At 45.5% G+C, this 20,913-nt stretch overlaps 4 protein-coding genes across 6 annotated transcripts; all 4 read right to left on the reverse strand.

Annotated features, from left to right (window-relative positions):
- Positions 1–350: 350 nt before the first annotated feature.
- On the reverse strand, positions 351–2,286 carry LOC110746125 (disease resistance-like protein DSC1). Its single transcript, XM_088245051.1, has 3 exons — positions 1,213–2,286; positions 1,113–1,114; positions 351–1,041 (listed from the first exon to the last, which is right to left on the reverse strand). The coding sequence occupies exons 1-3, from the start codon at positions 2,171–2,173 to the stop codon at positions 568–570; spliced, it is 1,437 nt and encodes a 478-aa protein (XP_088101177.1). The 5' UTR covers positions 2,174–2,286; the 3' UTR covers positions 351–567.
- Positions 2,287–2,355: 69 nt separating this feature from the next.
- Positions 2,356–10,620, reverse strand: LOC110754665 (TMV resistance protein N-like). The gene is made up of 3 exons (XM_088245049.1): positions 4,063–10,620; positions 2,886–3,969; positions 2,356–2,751 (listed from the first exon to the last, which is right to left on the reverse strand). The coding sequence occupies exons 1-3, from the start codon at positions 4,179–4,181 to the stop codon at positions 2,452–2,454; spliced, it is 1,503 nt and encodes a 500-aa protein (XP_088101175.1). The 5' UTR covers positions 4,182–10,620; the 3' UTR covers positions 2,356–2,451.
- Positions 10,621–11,067: 447 nt separating this feature from the next.
- Positions 11,068–12,383, reverse strand: LOC148292634 (uncharacterized). Its single transcript, XM_088245050.1, has 2 exons — positions 12,082–12,383; positions 11,068–12,004 (listed from the first exon to the last, which is right to left on the reverse strand). Exons 1-2 carry the CDS (start codon positions 12,178–12,180, stop codon positions 11,381–11,383), a joined length of 723 nt encoding a protein of 240 aa, XP_088101176.1. The 5' UTR covers positions 12,181–12,383; the 3' UTR covers positions 11,068–11,380.
- Positions 12,384–12,897: 514 nt separating this feature from the next.
- On the reverse strand, positions 12,898–18,926 carry LOC148292635 (uncharacterized). 3 transcript variants are annotated; one of them, XM_088245046.1, is made up of 5 exons: positions 18,781–18,926; positions 18,569–18,698; positions 14,607–17,183; positions 14,380–14,526; positions 12,898–14,293 (listed from the first exon to the last, which is right to left on the reverse strand). In XM_088245046.1, the coding sequence occupies exons 3-5, from the start codon at positions 15,574–15,576 to the stop codon at positions 13,869–13,871; spliced, it is 1,542 nt and encodes a 513-aa protein (XP_088101172.1). In that variant the 5' UTR covers positions 15,577–17,183; positions 18,569–18,698; positions 18,781–18,926; the 3' UTR covers positions 12,898–13,868. The 3 variants fall into 3 exon arrangements, with proteins under 3 accessions (XP_088101172.1, XP_088101174.1, XP_088101173.1); XM_088245048.1 differs by lacking the exons at positions 18,569–18,698; positions 18,781–18,926 and adding an exon at positions 17,281–18,544 and having other exon boundaries at positions 14,607–17,175; XM_088245047.1 differs by lacking the exons at positions 18,569–18,698; positions 18,781–18,926 and adding an exon at positions 17,281–18,544.
- Positions 18,927–20,913: the final 1,987 nt, after the last annotated feature.

Consider the following 20,913-nt stretch of genomic DNA (forward strand, 5'->3'; position numbering starts at 1 on the left):
ATGTTGAGCTGTCCGATTACAGCACAATCAGACAAGTGAGTAAATTTTATGTCTCCATAATTGATGGAAAAAAGTGTGAAAATTACATTTAAAGTTGACCCAGAAATTCCATGATAAGCCAATCTTTCATTGACTTTCTTTTTGCACTAATTGAGAGGCCATTGCTCTACAAGACCAAGAGGCCAATGTGTTTAAGCTTATTATAGATCTGAGTTTCCAAAAATATCTACTCTTTTATGCCCCCAGTCTCATAATATCTAGTGCAACCACAGCAGTTGCATTTAATGCATCCATAGACTAAATATAGGATCATACTTATGTATAGGCTGGACTGATAATAATTACTTGAATGACACTATTAACAATTTATTACTTGAATTCAATGAAGAAAATTACTAAACTCAAAAGCATCCTCAGCCAAAAAGCTTGGCGATGGAGAGGGCGAAGGGGTTAAAACAAGAAAGACACCCCTAAGCCTAACAAACTCAAAAGCGTCCTCAGCCAAAGGCTTGCAAAGCAAACAGCTCCAATAAAAATAAATTTTGAATTTAGGGATATCGGCTTGATCTACAAAGCCCTCTGCTTTATCATCTCAACATCTTTGCCATACAACATGCATATCCCACACTTCTCCACCGGAACGGGTTCACTATCAAAAAGAGTCACGGTGAAGTCAACATTGACTTCAGTAACAAGTTTGTAAAATGCAGCGAGGCTTTGAGCTCCCTCTACAACTTCTTCAAAGACATTATTATGCCACCACACATACACCTCATGTGATTCTGTGACATATTCAAGGTGCTGAGCATACAAATGATGGTTGACTTCATGACTAGTTTTGGCGTTGTATTTGCATATAATGTCCGGATCCCACTCACATGGATCAACAGCAGCAGCAACAACAAGAGATAGAGCGAAACCCAAGAAATTTGTGCTAAACCAATCGCGAGGAAGCTCAATCTTTATTGAACATCCCTCACTTTTATGGCTGAACCAATTTGGAATTTCATTCCCAGTACAACTAATGGCAACAAAAGATCTCTTGCGTAAAGATTCCTGTACCATGGATATGGACATCGTAGTTATTAAAGTCATGAAAAACAAACAGCAACTTCTTCAACAGAAGAGAGAGAGAGAGAGAGAGAGAGAGAGAGAGAGAGAGAGAGAGAGAGACCTCATAGTCATCGTAGCTATTATCTGAATCATCACTACTATCTGAATCATATGATGGTTGTTCAATTTTGTCTTCTTTAAACTTTGACGATGCAGTTGCCATTCGCATAATTCTGAGCTGTGCATCAGCCATTATGTTGCTTCGTGCATTCTCATCCAACTTTGGGCAATCAGAAAATATATGTTTCTCATGAAGCCTTCTAGAAAATATATATTCTTCCCAACCTTGTGTGATTGCAGTGCTTGAACTTGACACTGTCTTCAGTGACGTGCAACCATCTGCTTTAAGACGTTGCAACAATGGGGGGAACTCTGGTAAAGATTCAAGGCTCTTGCAATTCTTGAGGAACAGACGAGACAGTTGAGCAGCTTGTTTGACACTTGCAGGTATGCTCTTAATTTTGGTCCAACTCAGATCTAACTCTTGTAATGAGGTTAAGCAAAAGAGGTCATCAGGGATTTCTTGTATACTGCACTTAACCAGGCGTAATTTTTGAAGCCCAACTAGATTTCTAATTGATGGGGGTACCTCTTTAACCTTTGTAAGTGATAAATTTAGAAACTCCAGATGTTCCATAGCCTCCGAGATTTCTGGTAAGTGTTGAAAGTTATAGCAACAACCGAGATCAAGGCTCTCCAGATATTTCAACTTCCAAATGTTCGTTGGGAGACTCACAAGGCTTTTGCAATCGATCAGTTTAATTGCAGTGAGACCAACAACAGACTCTATTGATTCATTCCTCAATTCTTTTATTTTTATCCACCTAAACTCTAGCACTGTTGTATTCTTGGGAAGCTCCCAAAACTCGCAAAGAGATTCGCAGTCTTTTAGACTAAGATTACTCGAGAGTTTCAGCTTACAACGGTTGCTTGGAAGACTCTTAAGGTGTTGACAAGACTCAATATTTAAGTGAGATATTTTTTCGTGAGACCAAACGGATGCAGGCAATTCCTCTATTGCTGTATGATATAAATCTAAGAATTCAAGATTGCATGGCATCTCAGAAAGATTTTTGAGATTTCTGCAGCACCCAAGGTCAAGATAAGTAAGCTTGCCAAGATGTTGAAAATACGAAGGAATTTCAACCAAACTGTGACAGCCATTCAGATCTATATGCTCAATTTTCCGACTCCGAGAGAGATTTGGGACTTCAGTTAGATGTCTGCATTCAGTAACACAGATCCATTTTAAGTTCACAGGACTCTGTAACAAATTAAACAAGAATTAATAACTTAGCTTGCAGATTATTACTTTCTAGGCCACATGTTATACAAGAACTAAAATAAGCATATATAATATACCTGGTCTTCATTCCAAAGTCGCCCCACAACTTGGCAGCGCCACATTTTTAGGACAACAAGATTTTGAGCAGAAAATTTTGATGGCAAAGATTTCAAAGGATATTTGTTCCATTCAAGATATCTAAGAGAATTGGGAAGACCAAGAGAAACAATTTCTGATGGAAAATCATAACCGACATGTAGGAATCTCAGTTTATACATCTTTTCAAAGTTTGCATGTTTCAACTCCTTATTCTCGAGCAAGGCAAAGGATATTGCTTGAACATGTCCATCTCCCTGACAATCAAGAGCAAAATATAAATGTAAATATTACTATGTACCTGACTTGTTTATTGTAAATGTAAAATCCAAAATTACATTTGTAGGAATAATCTGACTTGTTTATTGTAAATGTGAATATTACTATGTACCTGGTTATTTGTCAATACTTTATAGACATCCTCATCATTGAACAACCTGCTGCATTGTTCTCGAGCAATTGCCCTTCCCATTTCTTGCACCAAATCATGCATCGCTATGCAGTTCCATTCGGAAATTGATATGAGAGACCTATCAATAAGATCATTGATTCCCGCTTCCCCGTGGAAATCACAACTATCTAAACATTCTTTTACATCATTCATGTCATCGCCTTTATGAAAACATGCTATATCAAGAAATATCTCCTTCTCATTTTTTCCTAATCCATCGTAACTTATTCTCAACACTTGATCGATTTCTTCGTTTGGAAATTTTTTCACTTTTTTCCATTGAACTTCCCACTCTTGTTTGCTCTTGCAACGACGGAATGAGGACCCCATAACTTTAAGAGCTAATGGAATGCCCTTAATATAATACACCACCTCTCTTGACAACTCAGTGCAATCTGTTGTCGGAGATTTATTTCCAAAAGCATGGGAATGAAAGAGCCTAAGAGCATCATCAGAACCTAATCCCTCAACATCGTATATCTTTTCAGGGTCAACTTTTTGCACAAGTAGGCCTTTATCTCTAGCAGTTATAATGATTCGGCTTCCCTGGCAAAACCAATCATCATCACCAACAAGATATTCTAGTTGTTTTCGAGCTTTCACATCATCAAGAACAATGAGCGCCTTCGTACGCCTGAGCCTATCTTGAATATGAGGTGGTATAGACGGAGTGTCGATATTTACACCTTCTTGCTTTAATATCTCACCAACAAGTTTATTTCGCAACTGATGTAGCCCATCCGTCTTTTCTGATTTCTCCCTGACATTTGCAAGAAAACAACAAACTTCAAATTTAGAGGACTGCCTGTGAAATACAGCATCAGCAAGGGTGGTCTTGCCTATACCACCCATGCCCCAAATACCTACACAGCAAACACCTGGCGAATCCAAGCATAATAAAGACTCAATTTGCTCAATTTTTCTTTCAATTCCAACCAGGCCCTTTAAATCACTTGACGATTCGCGATTCAATTTGGTCAAAACATCTTGAACAACTTCCTCGACAAAATGGGCCTCTGTCCTCCTGGCAAATATCATTATGAAAGACAAACAATAGTAAGTATATGAATCAAATTATCACAAAAAGAAATTGATACAAGTTCGAGATTTAGTATACCCAGCCATATCGGTTGCTTCCTTCAAAGCATCCCTCCAGTTACCCACCTCATCCCTACTGCCCTTGAAACGTTTTTCAAGTTCATCAAGTGCAAGTGCATAAGTTCTGGCAAATATCATTATGAAAGACAAACAATAGTAAGTATATGAATCAAATTATCACAAAAAGAAATTGATACAAGCTAGAGATTTAGTATACTCTGTTTTGCTTGAATAATGAAACCCAGACATATTGGCTGCTTCCTCCAAAGCAGCCCTCCAGTTGGCCACCTCATCCCTACTGCGCTTAAGTGGACGATCTTCAAGTGCATAAGTTCCCTTTTGTTTTCGTACATCTGATGGATTTATGTGATAAAAAATGGGTATAACAATTTGTTTATTTCTTTTCTTGCATCCAAGTTGTTTACACCCAAATTAAACAGCCAATAAGGACAAGACACGTGGAGGAAACTGGGCTTGGTCAGAGGCACCCTCGGCACCCTACCTACCGATCTCTCCATTAGGGCAACGCCCTCTCCTGGGACACGTGGCGCGCTCCCAAGCGACGCCCACAGTCCCACATCGAAATAATCAACAAAATGCACACCTCCCAAGAGCTATAAAAGGAGGCCAACTATCCCAAAATAGAGGTAATCAGAACTTACGGCATACAAGCCTATTGATCTGTCAGTTGAACTTTCTATTCCCGAACTTACTTAAGCATCGGAGAGCCTTCGGCCGGTATCACACCGGTGCCCTAGGTCTTACCGTGCGCTTGCTTTTATTGCAGATCGCACAGCCTACCGAAGCATCAAGTCTACCGAAGACACAAATTTACTAAGTTGACCCTCTAAGTCAAAGAACCACTTTTTGGCGTCAACAATTTGGCGCCGTCTGTGGGACCACTGAAAATACTACGTTCGTACCACGAGAGGGGATGCCGTTCGGCATGCCAAGCGGGGTGAGCCCTGCGCCAGCCCCATACACACCGGCAACTAATCCCCCTGCGATCCAATCCGCCGAAAACGCGGAGCTTTTAGCCCAAGTCGTGTCCCTTCGGCAGGACATGGCTAGGATGCAAGAACACAATAATCTTCTCTCGACCAGAGTGGAAGAAACGCAACTGCTGTTAAACCAGCAGCAAACGCAGAACATGCCGACAGACCGATCGTCCGAAAGCCTGCAGACTCCTCGTCGGCAGAAGAATGGCAAGAAGGTGGCAAAGGCAACGCCTGCGCCGTCTAAACAATTGGTGGTCCCGGCACCCAAAAATAAGCCCCATGTACCGAAGAAGGTCTATTCCGATTGCCGACACCGGCTGCTAGAGCGAGAAGTCGAACGGCATTCCGAACGGCAGCAATCGCCGATCAGGATCAACGCCCGCTTGGACGACCCCCGACTGAAGAACATGGGGAGGAAGTCTCCGATACGGCGGATACAAGTCCTAGAATCCACGGCAGAGTCTGACCATGAGTACATTCCTTCCAACAACCGGTCATCTCCCTACCGTTCGGCAACCCCGACGAAGTTCTCGGAGGTTAACCCTGCCAGGTCCCAACCGCGATCGGTGCATCAAACGGCAGAGAAGATACCGGACCGAGACCCAGTCATCCGCCTCCTCCTTCAAAGGGTACAAAAGATGGAGGACGATCGGAATCGTTCACAGGAGCCAGACTGGGGAAGGCTTCGGCCAGGACCCTTCACCGAGCGCATAAGGCACTCACGGCAGGATAGGGATGTGCAGCCCCTCCGCATCACCCCCTACACAGGGGTGGAGGATCCACTGACGCACCTCCATTCTTTTCAATCAGCAGTAGGATGCCGAGGGCTGAGCGACGAAGGCCTTTGCCTTCTGTTCCCTTCCTCACTCACGGAAGCAGCTCTGAATTGGTTCTACCGTTTGGAACCGGGGACGGTCGACTCCTTCGACGAGCTGAAGCAAATCTTCCTGAACCACTTCATGATTCAGACAGACAGACTGTACTCTGCCGATGATCTGTATACCATCCGACAGAGGGATGACGAACCATTGCGTGAGTATGCCGCACGATTCAGCCACGAGTACTCGAGATGCCCGGATACCGATGACAGGGCAGCCTACGGCGCCTTCAAGAGTGGCCTACGGTCCTCACACTTTCGGTATCTGGTGCACAGCAGCAATTGGCGTACATATGATGAACTCATGAAGCAAGCGGCAATCCACGCCAAGGCTGAATATTTCAACTCGAGGGCCGAGCCCGTGGCTCGGCAGAGCGAATCGGTACAGCGCCCCTCCACAGCACAGGCATCACCGTACGCACCACCAACCCAGACTGCGGCGTACTCTGAAAGTCACAAACGCAAAGATGCCGGAAGCTCCCAAAAGGGGCATTCCAAGAAAAACAAAAGCAGGTACGGCAGGGAAAACTACCGAGCCCCACTAACGGCACATCACCAAGGGACGGAGGTGTTCACCCTGCTCAACACCTCCTACGAAGCAGTGCTGATGAACGAGAACGAGATAATCCCGAAGCCAGCCTTCCGAAAGCCCAGTCGGCAGGACGGCAGGGATACAGGGAAATTCTGCCGATACCATCAGCAGAATAGCCACAACACCGAGGACTGCATAAGCCTGCGAAAAATCGTTGAGCGGTTAATTCGGGAAGGCAAACTGGACCAATACATAGCCAGGCCTCAGCAGGCGCCAGTTCCGAACGCTAATCGGCAGATCAACATGATCAGCACCATCAGCGGAGGCCTAACCCTTGCCGGAGCATCCAACCGTTCGATAAAGCAGTATGTCAGGGCGGCACAATATCCCCAAGTCCTCGGCATTGAAAGCAGCCGGCATACAAAGATGCCGAAGGTCAGGTGGGAACCCATCACCTTCTCCGAAGAAGAAGAAGAAGGGATCATCTACCCACACAACGACCCTATGATCATCCGAGCCGACATTGCCGAGTTCGATGTCGGACGAATCCTGATCGACAATGGCAGTTCGGTAAACGTCATCTTCGCCGATGCATTCAAAGAACTCGGAATAGATGACAGCCAAGTCAATCGGCAACTCTCGCCTCTCCTTAGCTTTTCAGGAGACCTGGTCCAGCCAATCGGCAGTGTCAGCCTGCCAATCGCCTTCGGCACAGCACCACGAAGGACCATGGTCTACGACCAGTTCCTTGTGGTAGACTGTCCTACGGCGTATAACGTAATTGTCGGCCGAACGACTCTGACGGCAATAAAGGCCCACTTGTCCCCCCACATGCTACTCATGAAGTTCCCAACCTGCTGCGGCACGGGGGCAATCAGGGGTGATCAATTGAGCGCTCGGAACTGCTACGCCACAGCGTTGAAATCGGCAGCTCCCCACAAGCAGAAGGAAACCTTCACGGTCGCAGACTTGCCGAACGACAATGAACCAGTGGACGATTCAAGGGAGGAAACGCCCACTCCAGTGGCACAACCTGCCGAAGATCTCGAAACGGTGGCGCTGGACGAGAATCAACCGGACCGGTGTGTGAGAATCGGTACCATGCTGAACGCCACCCTCCGTGCCGAATTCATCCGGTTCCTTCGGCAGAACTCAGAAGTCTTTGCTTGGTCCTACAACGACATGCCGGGCATATCACCTGACATCATCAGCCACAAGCTGAGCATCTCACCGGCATTCAAACCTATCAGGCAAAAGCGCCGATCCTACGATACCGAACGGTATGAAGCCATGAAGAACGAGGTGGACAAACTCATGACCATCGGCTTCATACGAGAGGCCATATATCCGGAATGGCTGGCGAACTCAGTCATGGTTCGGAAGGCAAAGGGCGGATGGCGAATGTGCCAGGACTACACCGACCTCAATAAGGCCTGTCCGAAGGATAGCTTCCCGTTGCCGCGCATCGATCAGCTGGTTGACGCCACTGCCGGTCATGAGCTGCTCAGCTTCAAGGACGCATACTTCGGATACAACCAGATCTTCATGCACCCTGCCGATAGTGAACACACGGCGTTCATAACTGACAAAGGCCTGTACTGCTATAACGTCATGCTGTTCGGCTTGAAGAATGCGGGGGCAACCTATCAGAGACTGGTCAACCGAATCTTCGCTGAGCAGATCGGTAGCACCATGGAGGTCTACGTAGACGACATGCTAGTAAAGAGACGAACGGCAGGGGAGCATTTGAAAAACCTATCGCTCATGTTCGGCATCTTGAAGGATTACAGAATGAGACTCAACCCGACGAAGTGCGCCTTCGGCGTATCTTCAGGGAGATTCCTCGGTTTCATGATCAGCCAGAGGGGTATTGAGGCAAACCCCGATAAAATCAAGGCCATAATCGACATGGAGGTGCCGAAGACACAGAAGGACATCCAGAGCCTTACCGGACGAGTGGCAGCCCTCACTCGCTTCATCTCCAAAGCTACAGACAAATGTACACCGTTCTTCAAAGCCTTGAAAGGGGCCAAACACCATATACAGTGGACTGCCGAATGTGATAAGGCGTTTCAAGACTTGAAGGACTACATGGGCCGAGCACCGCTACTGTCGAAACCCCTTCCTGGAGAAACGCTCTCTCTATATCTGTCGGTATCCAGCACTGCCGTTAGCTCAGTACTGATACGGATCCCAGAGAAGGCAGAGCTGCCAATCTTCTACGTCAGTAAGGCCCTTCAGGGGGCAGAATCTCGGTACCCCCCACTCGAGCAGCTGGCTTTAGCTCTGGTCGTTTCTGCCCGGCGGTTAAGGCCCTATTTTCAGGCCCACACCATCATCGTTCTGACCAACCAGCCCCTTCGGCAAGTTTTTCAAAAACCAGAAACATCCGGAAGGCTGGTGAAATGGGCGATCGAGCTAGGAGAATTCGACGTACAGTTCAAACCTAGGCCTGCCGAAAAGGGACAAGCCGTAGCAGACTTCATCGCTGAGCTGACACCTTCGGAACCTTCAGAAACTGAGGAAACCCCTCCACAGGAAGGACTACCGAACGGCAGTCGTCTCGACCAGTCAACTCCTCTCTGGGTCCTGCATGTTGACGGTTCGGCAAACCAACAAGGATGCGGAGCAGGTCTGGTACTCACCGCTCCCGATGGAGTCAAAATTGAATATGCCATCAGGTTTGGCTTCCGAACGTCCAACAACGAAGCCGAATACGAGGCACTTTTGGCTGGCCTACGGCTCGCCAGAAGCATGGGGGCAATTCAGATCAGCATCTACAGCGACTCGCAGCTAATAGTGAACCAGGTGACTGCCGACTTCGCAGCTAAAGACGCATCCATGACGGCATATCTTACGGCAGCACACCAACTGCTAAACAAGTTCCAGGCGTACGAGATTCGGCAGATACCAAGAAACGAAAACAGTCATGCCGACGCCCTCGCTAGATTGGCTTCGGCAATCAACGACAAAGTAGGTCGAAAGATCCCCGTCGAGATATTGGCCCTTCCGAGCACCGCCACTGCCGAGATCTGCGCTGTCGAGTACAACGATACGTGGATGTCGCCTATTCACGCTTACCTAACGAACGGTACCCTACCTACAGATAAGGCCAAGGCCAGACAACTGCGCTACCGATCGACGAGGTACATTGACATCAACGACATCTTGTACAAACGTGGCTACTCGACCCCCTACATGAAATGCATCACCGAAGAGCAGGGCGAATATGTCCTTCGGGAGATCCGCAGTGGTGTCTGCGGCGATCACTCCGGTTCTAAATCCCTGGCCCACAAAGCCTTTCGGCAGGGCTACTACTGGCCATCCATGCACAGGGATGCAATCGCGATGGTAAAGAAGTGCGACAAATGCCAGAGGTTCGGTAACATCCCGCACCTACCTGCCGAACCCCTCACACCTATCGTAAGCCCATGGCCATTCGCCCAATGGGGACTCGACCTAATCGGGCCAATGCCGCAAGGCAAAGGACAGGTCAAATACGCAATCGTTGCCGTGGACTATTTCACGAAATGGGTTGAGGCCGAAGCCTTAGCCACCATAACGGCAGCCAGAGTTGAAGAATTTGTCTGGACCAACATCTGTTGCCGCTTCGGCATTCCTTACGCCATCATCACTGATAACGGCAGGCAGTTCGATTCGGAACTCTTCATACAGTTCTGCACTCGCCTCAAAATTAACCTGTTCTTCGCCTCGCCAGCTCACCCTCAATCGAACGGCCAGGTTGAGGCCGTAAACAAAATCATCAAGAAGCTCTTGAAACGGCAGCTCAACCATGCCAAGGGCGCTTGGCCGGAGAAGCTTCCCGAAGCTCTGTGGGCCATACGAACATCCTACCGAACCTCCACGGGAGAAACTCCCTTCAGCCTTGCGTTCGGGTCGGAGGCCGTCGTCCCAGTTGAGATCGGTGAGTCTTCTTACCGAACGGAAAGCTTCGAGCCGAAGGCTAACGAGGCAGCACTCGCGATGAGCCTGGATTTAATCGAAGAACGGCGAACGGTAGCCAACCTTCGGAATGAAGCTTACAAACAGCGCGTCTCTCGGTACTACGACTCAAGGGTCAAACCGCGTTCCTTCAGAATCGGGGACTGGGTCATGCGCAAGGTTTCGCTGGCAACCAAAAACCCAACGGAAGGAACCCTCGGACCTTCTTGGGAAGGACCTTACGAAGTCATCGGCATCCTACGTTCCGGTACTTACAGGCTCCGAGGCACAGATGGGAAGACCCTCGGTCACCCGTGGAATGTGGAACATCTCAAAAGTTATTTTAAATAAAGCCCCCTAGCCAACGGCAGGGAGGAGTTTGTATTTTTGCCTACGGCATATATAAATAAAATGAGATTATCCAGTCCCATACATTCAGAACATAACACCCTAACGGTATCCGTTCGAAAAATTGTTTCGGTAGGGCTCACTGAAATGAGCCACAGTAACGTTGCCTACGGCAATTCGAATTACACCACTACATGCTTACTACCGATTCCAACTTAGCTTGTCAATTTTTTCCAAGTTAATGCAGTATACAAGCCTACGGCAGTACAATGCCCTGGAATTACCTACGGTATTCTCATCGAGCTAAATACAATCTATACGGTATCATAGACGTGCCCACGGCATCTCTATGGATGAAAGGCTTTTGGACCTTGGTTTCTGAGCCAACGACAGTATCGCTACTTTGGTTTGGGTACCGAAGGTAAGGACACTTTGGTTAAATCCAAAGCAAACTAACTCCTACAGTTACTAGCCTACGGCAGTAGCAAGCATGGATACAAATACAAACGGGAATCAGCAAAAACACAATTTTGAAAAAAACAAATTACTTTAAACATTAAAAATGCCCTCGGCATTAATATGTTCGGAATTTTTGCCAACGGCAATTACAATACAAAAATTACTATTACAAAAACCCACCTCAAGCCTCGGCAGCACGACCGCCCTGGTCTTCGGTATCCGCAACCACGGCGTCGACAGTGGCATCAGGGGCACCCTCGGCATCCGGACCCTCAGCATCCTCCGGGGCATCTTTCCCCTCGTATTCCTCAATCATCTCTTCTGTGAGGCCTTCCGGTAGGGGAGGGGGATCGGCAGCGAAGTTCAGGTTCAGCTTCTGGCCCGGATTAAACCGCTTGAAACGGTAGATGAGGTCCGCCATCTCCGAAGCCACTTCAGTATCCACCAAAGAGGTGAACTCAGAGGAAAAACGGTATCCCCTGATGGCTTCGTTAACGGCAGCCTCTATCTCCGCTGCCTTCGACCGCTCGGACGCCTCCAGTGCCGTCTGCGCCGCCGCCTTCGCTCGTTCGGCATCCCTGGCCGCCTGCTCAGCGCCATCCAGAACCTCGCGCATCTCGGCAAGCTTCGCCTCGTGCGCCTGAATCTGCCGTTCGGCAGGGTGCATGTCCTGCACGAGGTTGGCGTGGTCCTGGAGGGCCTTGGCAGCGTCAGCAACCTTGGAACGGCCGTCCTCGTATAGCCGTTTGGCGCGCTCGGCAGCATTAATCGCCCTCCTCATGCACAGCCACATGTCCATCGACGCCTGAGAAACAAAGCCACAAGTCAGTATCAAACGGAAGAAAACTGTTGACAAAGGCACGATTGGAGTTCGAAGGTTACCGTGGCCTGCAGACGGAAGGCGCGCCCAGCCTCCTCCCGAAGAGCCCTCTTCGGCAGCTCGTCGATCTCAGCAAGGTCCATCTGCGAACCCACGATCATGTGGTTCGCAAACTGGACCGTCTTCGAAGGACAAGCCAGCGTGACTGCCTCGGTAGGCCCCCTGTTGCGTAGATACAGCTGCACCAAAATGGATTCAGCTGCATCCTCAACTTGTGATACTCGCAAGTGCACGAGCCGTTCGGTAGTATAGCGTATGTAAGTGCGAGGTCGATCCCACGAGGATTGGTGATTGAATGATTCAATTCATTTTCCCTACACAAAACAGAAATGAAAAAGAAGGGAAATAAATAAAACAAGGAAGAAAGAAAATAACTAACTCAAGCAGATAAGTTCCCAAGTTCAATTAGATTAACGGATTGATTCTAGCTAATGTATGATTAAGCCATGGTGTGTGGTCATAACCTTGTGTTCCTAATTCCCTAATTTGATCATTTGTTGTCTAACCTAAAATTAAGCATTAGGAACCCATTAAGCATAGAAGAACAATTTAAACAACCAAGCATGTATCTAATCCCTGTTGTCGAATGTCCATACATACTCTTCCTATTCATAGTTCAATTCGAATTAAAGCATGGTGTCTACTCTTAATTCAAACCAAGATAGCTAACATGCAAGCCTAAATGGTGATCAATCATTCAAACTAGCATATTAACTTATAAGCATAATGAATAAGAACAAAAACCATAATTGAAACTTGAAAACTAATCAAACTTGAAACTAAAGAAAAGAATTTACATAATGAAAAGTAAAGTGGAACTAAGAAAAACTTAAGGAGAATTTCAGCACAAAGATCTCATTATAACAATTGAAAACTAGAAAGGAAAACTAAGAGAATTTGAGGGAGAGAAGGGAAGGGAGCTCTAGAGAAGTGTTTGAGAGCTCCCCCCCTTGGGGTGTGTTTACAAGCTTAGAGAACTTCCCTATTTATAGGCCTAGGGGAAGTGAAAATCTGAATTCAATATGGCTAATGCATACAACACTTGTTTTATAAAATCTGAAATGGTTGATGCACTTGTATTAGAAAATCTAAATTGGGTGATGCACTTGTATTAGAAAATCTTGAATTGGTTGATGCACTTCACCAATAGATCCCACCAGCAGCCCTAGCTCATCTTCATGTCACCATGACCAAGCTTCCAACCAGAAATGATAGCTCATACCTAGCTCACCATGACAAAGCATCCAACCAGCACATGCTGAGGTCAGCATGACCAGCAACTTCAAGGGCTTACAACTTGGGCTTCTCTTAATCAAATTAGGACTTTAAGCACTCGAAATTGAAGTTCAGAATGTCTTCTTTCCAGCCATATGTTATTTGGGCCAATCCAAGGTCGGAGGAAGAAGTTAAGGCCGAAACAAATTGCTAACTCATTTTCCGCGCTGATAAGATCCATCCTGAGCATGGTTCTGTGTTTGCTAGGTAACGGACTCCAGATTTATCCAATGGGGCTGAATTTTGGATATGTTATATTACACACCAATTGGAACAACTTTCATGAAGAATGTGGCCTCATTAGAGCTATGTAGGTTGTTGAAACAAAGCTTGCAATATGACCTACGGAACTGGACTGGCAGGGGGCTGTAGCCAAAATGAGTTTGTCTTTAAGCTCTTCATCCATTCATCCAAATTAGGCCTTAACATGCTTGAATTGCATGAATTATGCTCTCTTGCTCTATTGGCCTACAAAACACACAAAGGGAGGCAAATCACTTAGAAATCTAGGAAACTAAGCAAAAGAAGTAAGTAAATAGGGCATGTATATGTATGAAATTATGAGCTTAACACCCCCTTCCTCCTCAACGGCAAAGACGGCCCTCTGGGAATCGGCAAGCCGTGCCCGCTTAGGAGTCGAAGCGGCATCCAGGTCCACCGTCACGGGCCGTTTCCCGGAAGCCTTGGACGGGGTAGCATCGGCACCCTGGTTCGGAGCAGGTGCCGGCTCGTTGACAGGCGTCCTTCGGCTCGTAGGCTCGGCAGGGCGTTGCCTTTGCCGTTCGCCTCGGGGCTGCTCCTCAGGAACTGCCTCCGCCACCCTCTCGGCAGAGGCCTCTGGCTGCCGTCTCTGTTTCTTCCCCTTGGCAACCACCAGGAGGCGTCGCTTAGAAGTCTCGGAGAGCTTCTTAACCTCGGCAGTCTTCCTGGCCTCTGACACTGCAGGAACGGTGGGGTTAGCAAAAAAAAAAAACAAACAAACAAACAACAACAAGGGAGAAAAAGGAAAACTCAAGTGCACTTACTCTCGGCAGGGTTAGCAAGACCGGCTCTGATAAGGTTCTCGGTGAAGAGAAACTGTGGGTACTCCCTGTCACCGGCAGGAACTCTCAGCCTCACTGTATCAATCTGCCGAAGCTCTGACTGGGTTGCCGTTGGCTGCTTCAGTTTGCCTGCAGAAACAACAAAATGAGTTAGCCTTCTGAACAACAAAAAGAAAAGTGACCTTCCCATCGGCATGGCGGCGACCTACCGGCAATCTGAAAGGTGGTGGGAATGTGAAAGCGCACGGGCACTCCAGAGGGCGATTCCCAATCGCCGGAAAGCAGCACTCGCCGATTCCTCCACGACTTCTGAGAAGTCGGCACGGCATTCAAAAAGTGGCCCCTTTCGGAGGCCTTGAGACAGTTCGCCTGAACCCAGCCACCATGGTCGGCACTCTTGGACTTGGTAATACTGTACAGGTGGGAGAACTGCTCGTATGAAGGCCCCTCCTCATCGGCAAGACCGAATGCCGTTACAACCCCCATCAGAACAACCCAGAAGTTCGGATTGAACTGACCTGGGGCATACCCAATCTGGGCCAAGATCCGTTGAACTGGGGGCTGCAACGGCAGCCTGACGCCCTGCTGAAGGACGTCGGTGAAGAACGCAACCTCACCGTCCTCAGGGTTGCTCAGGGATTCGGTAGGGCTCGGGATCCTCATCCCTACCGAATTGGGAATCCTATACTCCGCCCTAATCCTCTCCAGCTCTCGGTAGGTCAACTTGTTGGGCGGTAGGTAATCTACGTCAAAGAGCTGCTCCCTCGGTACCCCCATCGGTACCCTTTGGTTCCCTCTGCTCACTATTGTAACCCTCGGTAGGGTAACTGGCTCGGAAGTCTCCTCACGCCCAGAAGTAGAAGCCTCTTCACGATGACTGGAAGATGCCTCCAGCATCCGAGCGTCTTCCGCTTGAGGTTCGGGACGCTGGCTCAACCCAGCCTGCCGACCATCACTGTAAACAACAGCCAACGGCAGGGGCTGACTGGTCATGAACCCCTTACCGATTCCATGGGTGGGCGCAGGTCTAACCCTCTCGCCAACTACTTCCACCTCAGAACCACTATCGCTATCGGTATCGAATCCCGACTCCTCACTGTCGGTAGCCCCTCTCCTATCTGGAGACTCGTTCTCGAACGCGTTGGGCTCGCTATCGAATCCTGACTCGCTATCAGACATCTACAAAACAACGGAAGGAAACTAAGGGCCATGCATGGAGCTATCCTACCGATGCCTACGTCTCTACCTATGGCAACTAGACTACCGAACCACACCCCACTTGCATAAAGTTCTAGTCTAGTTCAAACTATGGAAGGACGTATGCACAATGAAAAGAAAAAAAAATGAAAATTGCAAAGTTACCGAACGGTACCTTGTGCGTTGGAAGTAACAGGTTCAAATTGCTTCAAGTACCGTTTGCTTCGCCAGAAATCGCCTGTATTGCCGTCTGCTCACGCCGGAATTCGCCTATGTTACCGTTCGCCTTCGTCAGAAATCGCCTGGACAGAGCTCTCGCCTTACTCACAAATGCAAAGTGAGTTTTGCCTCAGAGACTCCCTCTATTTATAGGGCGAAAGTTGCAACGGTACTCCTCGAAATTCCAAACGACGCATTAATGGCGCTGCTCCGCGTGATAAGACACGCCACGTGTCGAGCGCTGAATAGGATCCCTGAGAGCACGTTGGGTACAGAAGACGAAGCGACATTCTGTCCCATCATTACCCATCACTGTGCGCAAGGTCGCATGAAAAGATATCAAACTCGCCCAAGTTAACAGGGCATCGGCAAGAATCTCTCGGGACCCTTTAAACGTACTATGACCTGCCGAACGGTAACCCTCGAAGTGGCGACTCTTGAGTTTCCGGCCAAGTCTTTGAAATCGATCGGCACCAGGACAAGGCCCCAGCGCGCCTCCCTGACAGACTACCGAACGGTAGATTAACCGAGTGATTACCGAAGGACATACAAGTCCCCGATCGAGAAATCTCGCTCGAGAACTTGGGGGACTCCTGTTTACACCCAAATTAAACAGCCAATAAGGACAAGACACGTGGAGGAAACTGGGCTTGGTCAGAGGCACCCTCGGCACCCTACCTACCGATCTCTCCATTAGGGCAACGCCCTCTCCTGGGACACGTGGCGTGCTCCCAAGCGACGCCCACAGTCCCACATCGAAATAATCAACAAAATGCACACCTCCCAAGAGCTATAAAAGGAGGCCAACTATCCCAAAATAGAGGTAATCAGAACTTACGGCATACAAGCCTATTGATCTGTCAGTTGAACTTTCTATTCCCGAACTTACTTAAGCATCGGAGAGCCTTCGGCCGGTACCACACCGGTGCCCTAGGTCTTACCGTGCGCTTGCTTTTATTGCAGATCGCACAGCCTACTGAAGCATCAAGTCTACCGAAGACACAAATTTACTAAGTTGACCCTCTAAGTCAAAGAACCACTTTTTGGCGTCAACACAAGTATATGCACAAGTTCTTTCAAACACCATGTGGAAGAAGCATAGTCTTTTGAGAAAATGACTAGTGCAATTTTCGATTTCTCGATTGCTTCCAGAAGGGCAGGTCCAATGTCGTCTCCTTTCTCAAGTCTGTAATCTATGTAGGTCTCAATGTTCTTCCGACGTAAAGCCGCGTGAAGATGGCTGGTAAAAGTATCGCGTGTGTCTTCACCTCTGAAACTAAGAAACACATCGTACTTTTCTTGAAGAGGAGCAGGAAAAGGAAGAGAAGAAGAAGAAGAAGAATCCATATCCCTATCCAAAACCTGCAAACCTGTCAAAACATGCATATATGCAAATAACGCTAGTTCCAAAAAATATCCACAAACAAGTATAAGAGAGCTAATAATTAAGTTAGAGACAGACAGTACCTCCAGATCAAGAAAGAAGCTGCAGAGATACTAATCGCCTTATCAGCAAATATTAAGAAAGAAATAATAGTATGATTATGAAGACCTCAGGATGACATCTAGAAAGAAGTGGTAGAGCTTATAGCTATATCATGTTTTAGCAATCGTACAAAAAGCAGGACGGAAAAACAATGGAAATTACGAAAAGAAAAAACCCATCAAGTAATCCAACTCTTTCTTGATCTTGACTAAGAAAAGCACTGACAAAACCCAGAAAATAATCCGAGATGGAAAAAGAGGTGTGAATTAATAACCCAAGCAGTGTCGGTGGACAAAAATTCTAGCATTTCACACACTGAAGAAAGAAAAGGGCACATGGGAGTGGCAGCACAATGGCCCCCTCTTACACGCTTTACGTACAAAGTTCCTGTTGATTTTTTGTTGAGTTCAATTCTAATGGTGTGACAACACGTTAAACAGTAGGCCCCCAATTTACACGTTTTTATGTACAAAGTTCTGCTTTTATGGACAGGCCGAAGGCTTAACTGTACTAGGACATCGCTAGGCCTAACAAGCTTACAACACCAAGAGGGGAGAGCCCAAAGCAACAAGAGAGGCCCAAGCAAGAAAGAGCATCTCAGGACCTTATCTAAGCCCTTAAATGAGGTCCTACATCTTAATTATTGGATCAAACTCATTATTTTAATCCAACCCTACTCAATTGGCCATGTTTAATATGGAGGATTAGCTTGGATTAGTAAAATGACTAGATTTCATGTGCAATCAACGAAGAATGAAGAATATAGATATTGTTTTCTAACTTGAAAGATTAAGGTGGACTATTCATATGAGGTTGATGTATCCCCACTAATCCCCTTGAAAATGGTAGGATTAGTAGGGATAAATTTTAGGCATTAACCTCCAATAAATAGTCCATCCTAATCCTCTAGGTTAGAAGACAACACCCATACTATTCTTTGATTGCACATGAAATCTAAGCATACTATTCTTTGATTGCACATGAAATCTAAGCACTTAACTAGCTTCTGAATTCTTTGAATTTTTTTCTTTGATTCTTTGTTTGAAAGTCCGATGCATTGTATATTGGGTTTTTGTAAAGTCTATTGAGTTAGCTAAATACACTGGCCCATTCTCTAAGACTTGATCAATGGGCTGAGTTCAACTAAGGCTGGTCTAGGTTGTGGACAAGGTTCTTATTTTAGTTTTAGTAATTTATTTCTATGTTAATTGAGGAAAGAAGATTCGACTTACAACCTTTATTTTAATTTGCAATTATCTAATTCCATACCTTATATTTTCCATGGTTTCCAGCTAAGCCAGACTTCTCGGTTCTTTTTTGCTTCTTTTGATGGTAGCCTGCTCAGGGACCTGATTGCTAACTTGAGGGTTGAAATCCACTTCGTTTGTCATTTATAGATCTGCAGTAAACATATATAGCAATCAACAAATTAGATCTATTAGGTGAGTAAAAGAAACACAAACAGAGACTTTGGGGCAAACCAGCAGTGGTGGTGGTGGTGGTATTGCAAAAAGAAGGACTCGAGAGAAATGGTTGATTCCTTTCATCTTGTTTCTTCTCTAATGAATAGAGTCTACATGGGAAAGAGTTGTTTCGTTTTCCAAGACCCAGGCACCAATTAAATGCCATGTTAAAACTCTTTTGATTTTGGATTGTGAAAATCTAAAGCCCGTCCGGTAACGTTTACGGAGAGTGTTTTATGAGAATATTTTCATAGAATGAAAACAAGAAAACGAATTTGCATTTTCAGGAAATGAAAATGCATCTGGTAGATTAATTAGAAAACATCAAAAACAAAAAGAACGAAAACGTGTCTGATAGTACAATTTGAAATAATAATACGTGAGTTATTTTTATGAAAACGTTTTCCACGAGAATGAAAACAACTTTTTTTTTCTGTTTTCTACAAGTACACATGAATTTATTTTCATTTTATGAAAACATTCTCAGTGTTTTCTATTTTTGGGCCACCAAACGTGTTTTTGCCTCGTTTTTGTTCTCTGAAAATGAAAATAACCTCTTAAAACGTTACCGAAACGGGCCTAAGTATTTTTGGTTGAGTGGCATGCATTAGGGTCCAATTAAAGGCCAATTAAGACAAGCCACGTTTAAAGCAAGTTTTGAGCAAATTGTTTGTGTTGCTTGCTTTTTTGTTTTTTTATTCCTAAGGTGGATGACATTATTCTATTGGAAAAAATTATATATATATATATAGAAAAACAAGACTATATATTTTTTACCAATAGTCTTGAATTAATATAATCCTAATATATGAATATATGAGTACTGAAATGAAACATATATATAAGACTTATAAAAAAAAGTCATTATAATTAAAAATTTGGAATTTTCGAGAAAAAATTGGAAAAATTGGATTGGAAAGGGTTGGGAGTAGTTCAGAATTTTTCAGATTGGAATTTACAGATATATTTTTATTTCGATCCGAATTTTATCGGAAATATCGGATTTCTGCAACAAGTTGTGTTCTTATATATGTTTGCCCTTGTTTTTTCTTTTTCTTTTCTCAGGGCATCGTTGGGCAGTATACCCATATTAGAAGAGAAATCAGTTTGGGGAACAGAAGCCCCCACAAGAATTGCGTACATGGACACTCAGGTTGGTCTTTTAATAGAGAGAATTGATTCTTCAAGCGTTGTAACTTATAAGTCAGTGGGATAGCCCTCAGATCAAGAACGAAGTTACAAAGAGATTACTTGCCTGATCAGCAAATCATAGTCAGCAAAGAGATTTACGTGACTATGATGGGTACAGGACTAATATTTTTGGTCGTGGACACGGTTATGTGCGAGTAATAATAGGTAAGAGAAGGAACTTGTTCTCTTGTGATGATCAAAAAACCAAAGGTAATAGAACACTACTTTAGATAATGATGATGTTCCTGACTTGATACAAAATGAAGATAAAGGGTGGCTTTATATAATAGCCACTACAAGATGATGATTGCATATTATTATTATTATTAGGCTTAATTACACTAGTGCTCCTTGAAACTTTGGTTAAATTCCACTTTGTTACTGCCAAAACTCAAAATTGCCCACTTTCATCGCTTGATCGAGGTTTGATGATCCACTTTGTCCCATGTCGTCAATTTCATCCAAAAGTCTGTTAACTTTGATGACGTGGCAAGTGAAGGACCCACTTTTATGTTGATGTGTCAATAAAAATAATTAAAAAGTCCTTAAAATAATAAAACATTAATATTCTTAATAAATATTTTTACAAGATGTGGATGATGTTTGCATATATTAAAAATAACCAAGTAGGCATCGAACGCTAATTTTGCTTTACTTTTTTTTTTTTTCTTAGAGGAGACTCAACCTTGTTTCTTAATAAATATTTTTGGTACATGGGATGGGAGGGCAAAAAGCTTAAATTGAGTTTCTTTCCCTACGACCGGCCCCTGAATAGAAAATTAGAAGCCTTGTTTATGGACCGGGTCGAATCCTCCCGCTCTTGCGTCAGCGTCAACACCACTTGTCAATACTGAGAAACGGCGACGTTTGTGTTCCGGTAGGCGTTTCATTGTCCTCTGCATTTGAGGTAATTTGGAATTTGTAAAACTTTACATGTAAGGCTTCATTGATGTCTTGAAT

This window comes from Prunus avium, chromosome 8 (genome assembly GCF_965620075.1).
Source record: "Prunus avium chromosome 8, drPruAviu1.hap1.1, whole genome shotgun sequence".
Taxonomy (NCBI): Eukaryota; Viridiplantae; Streptophyta; class Magnoliopsida; order Rosales; family Rosaceae; genus Prunus; species Prunus avium.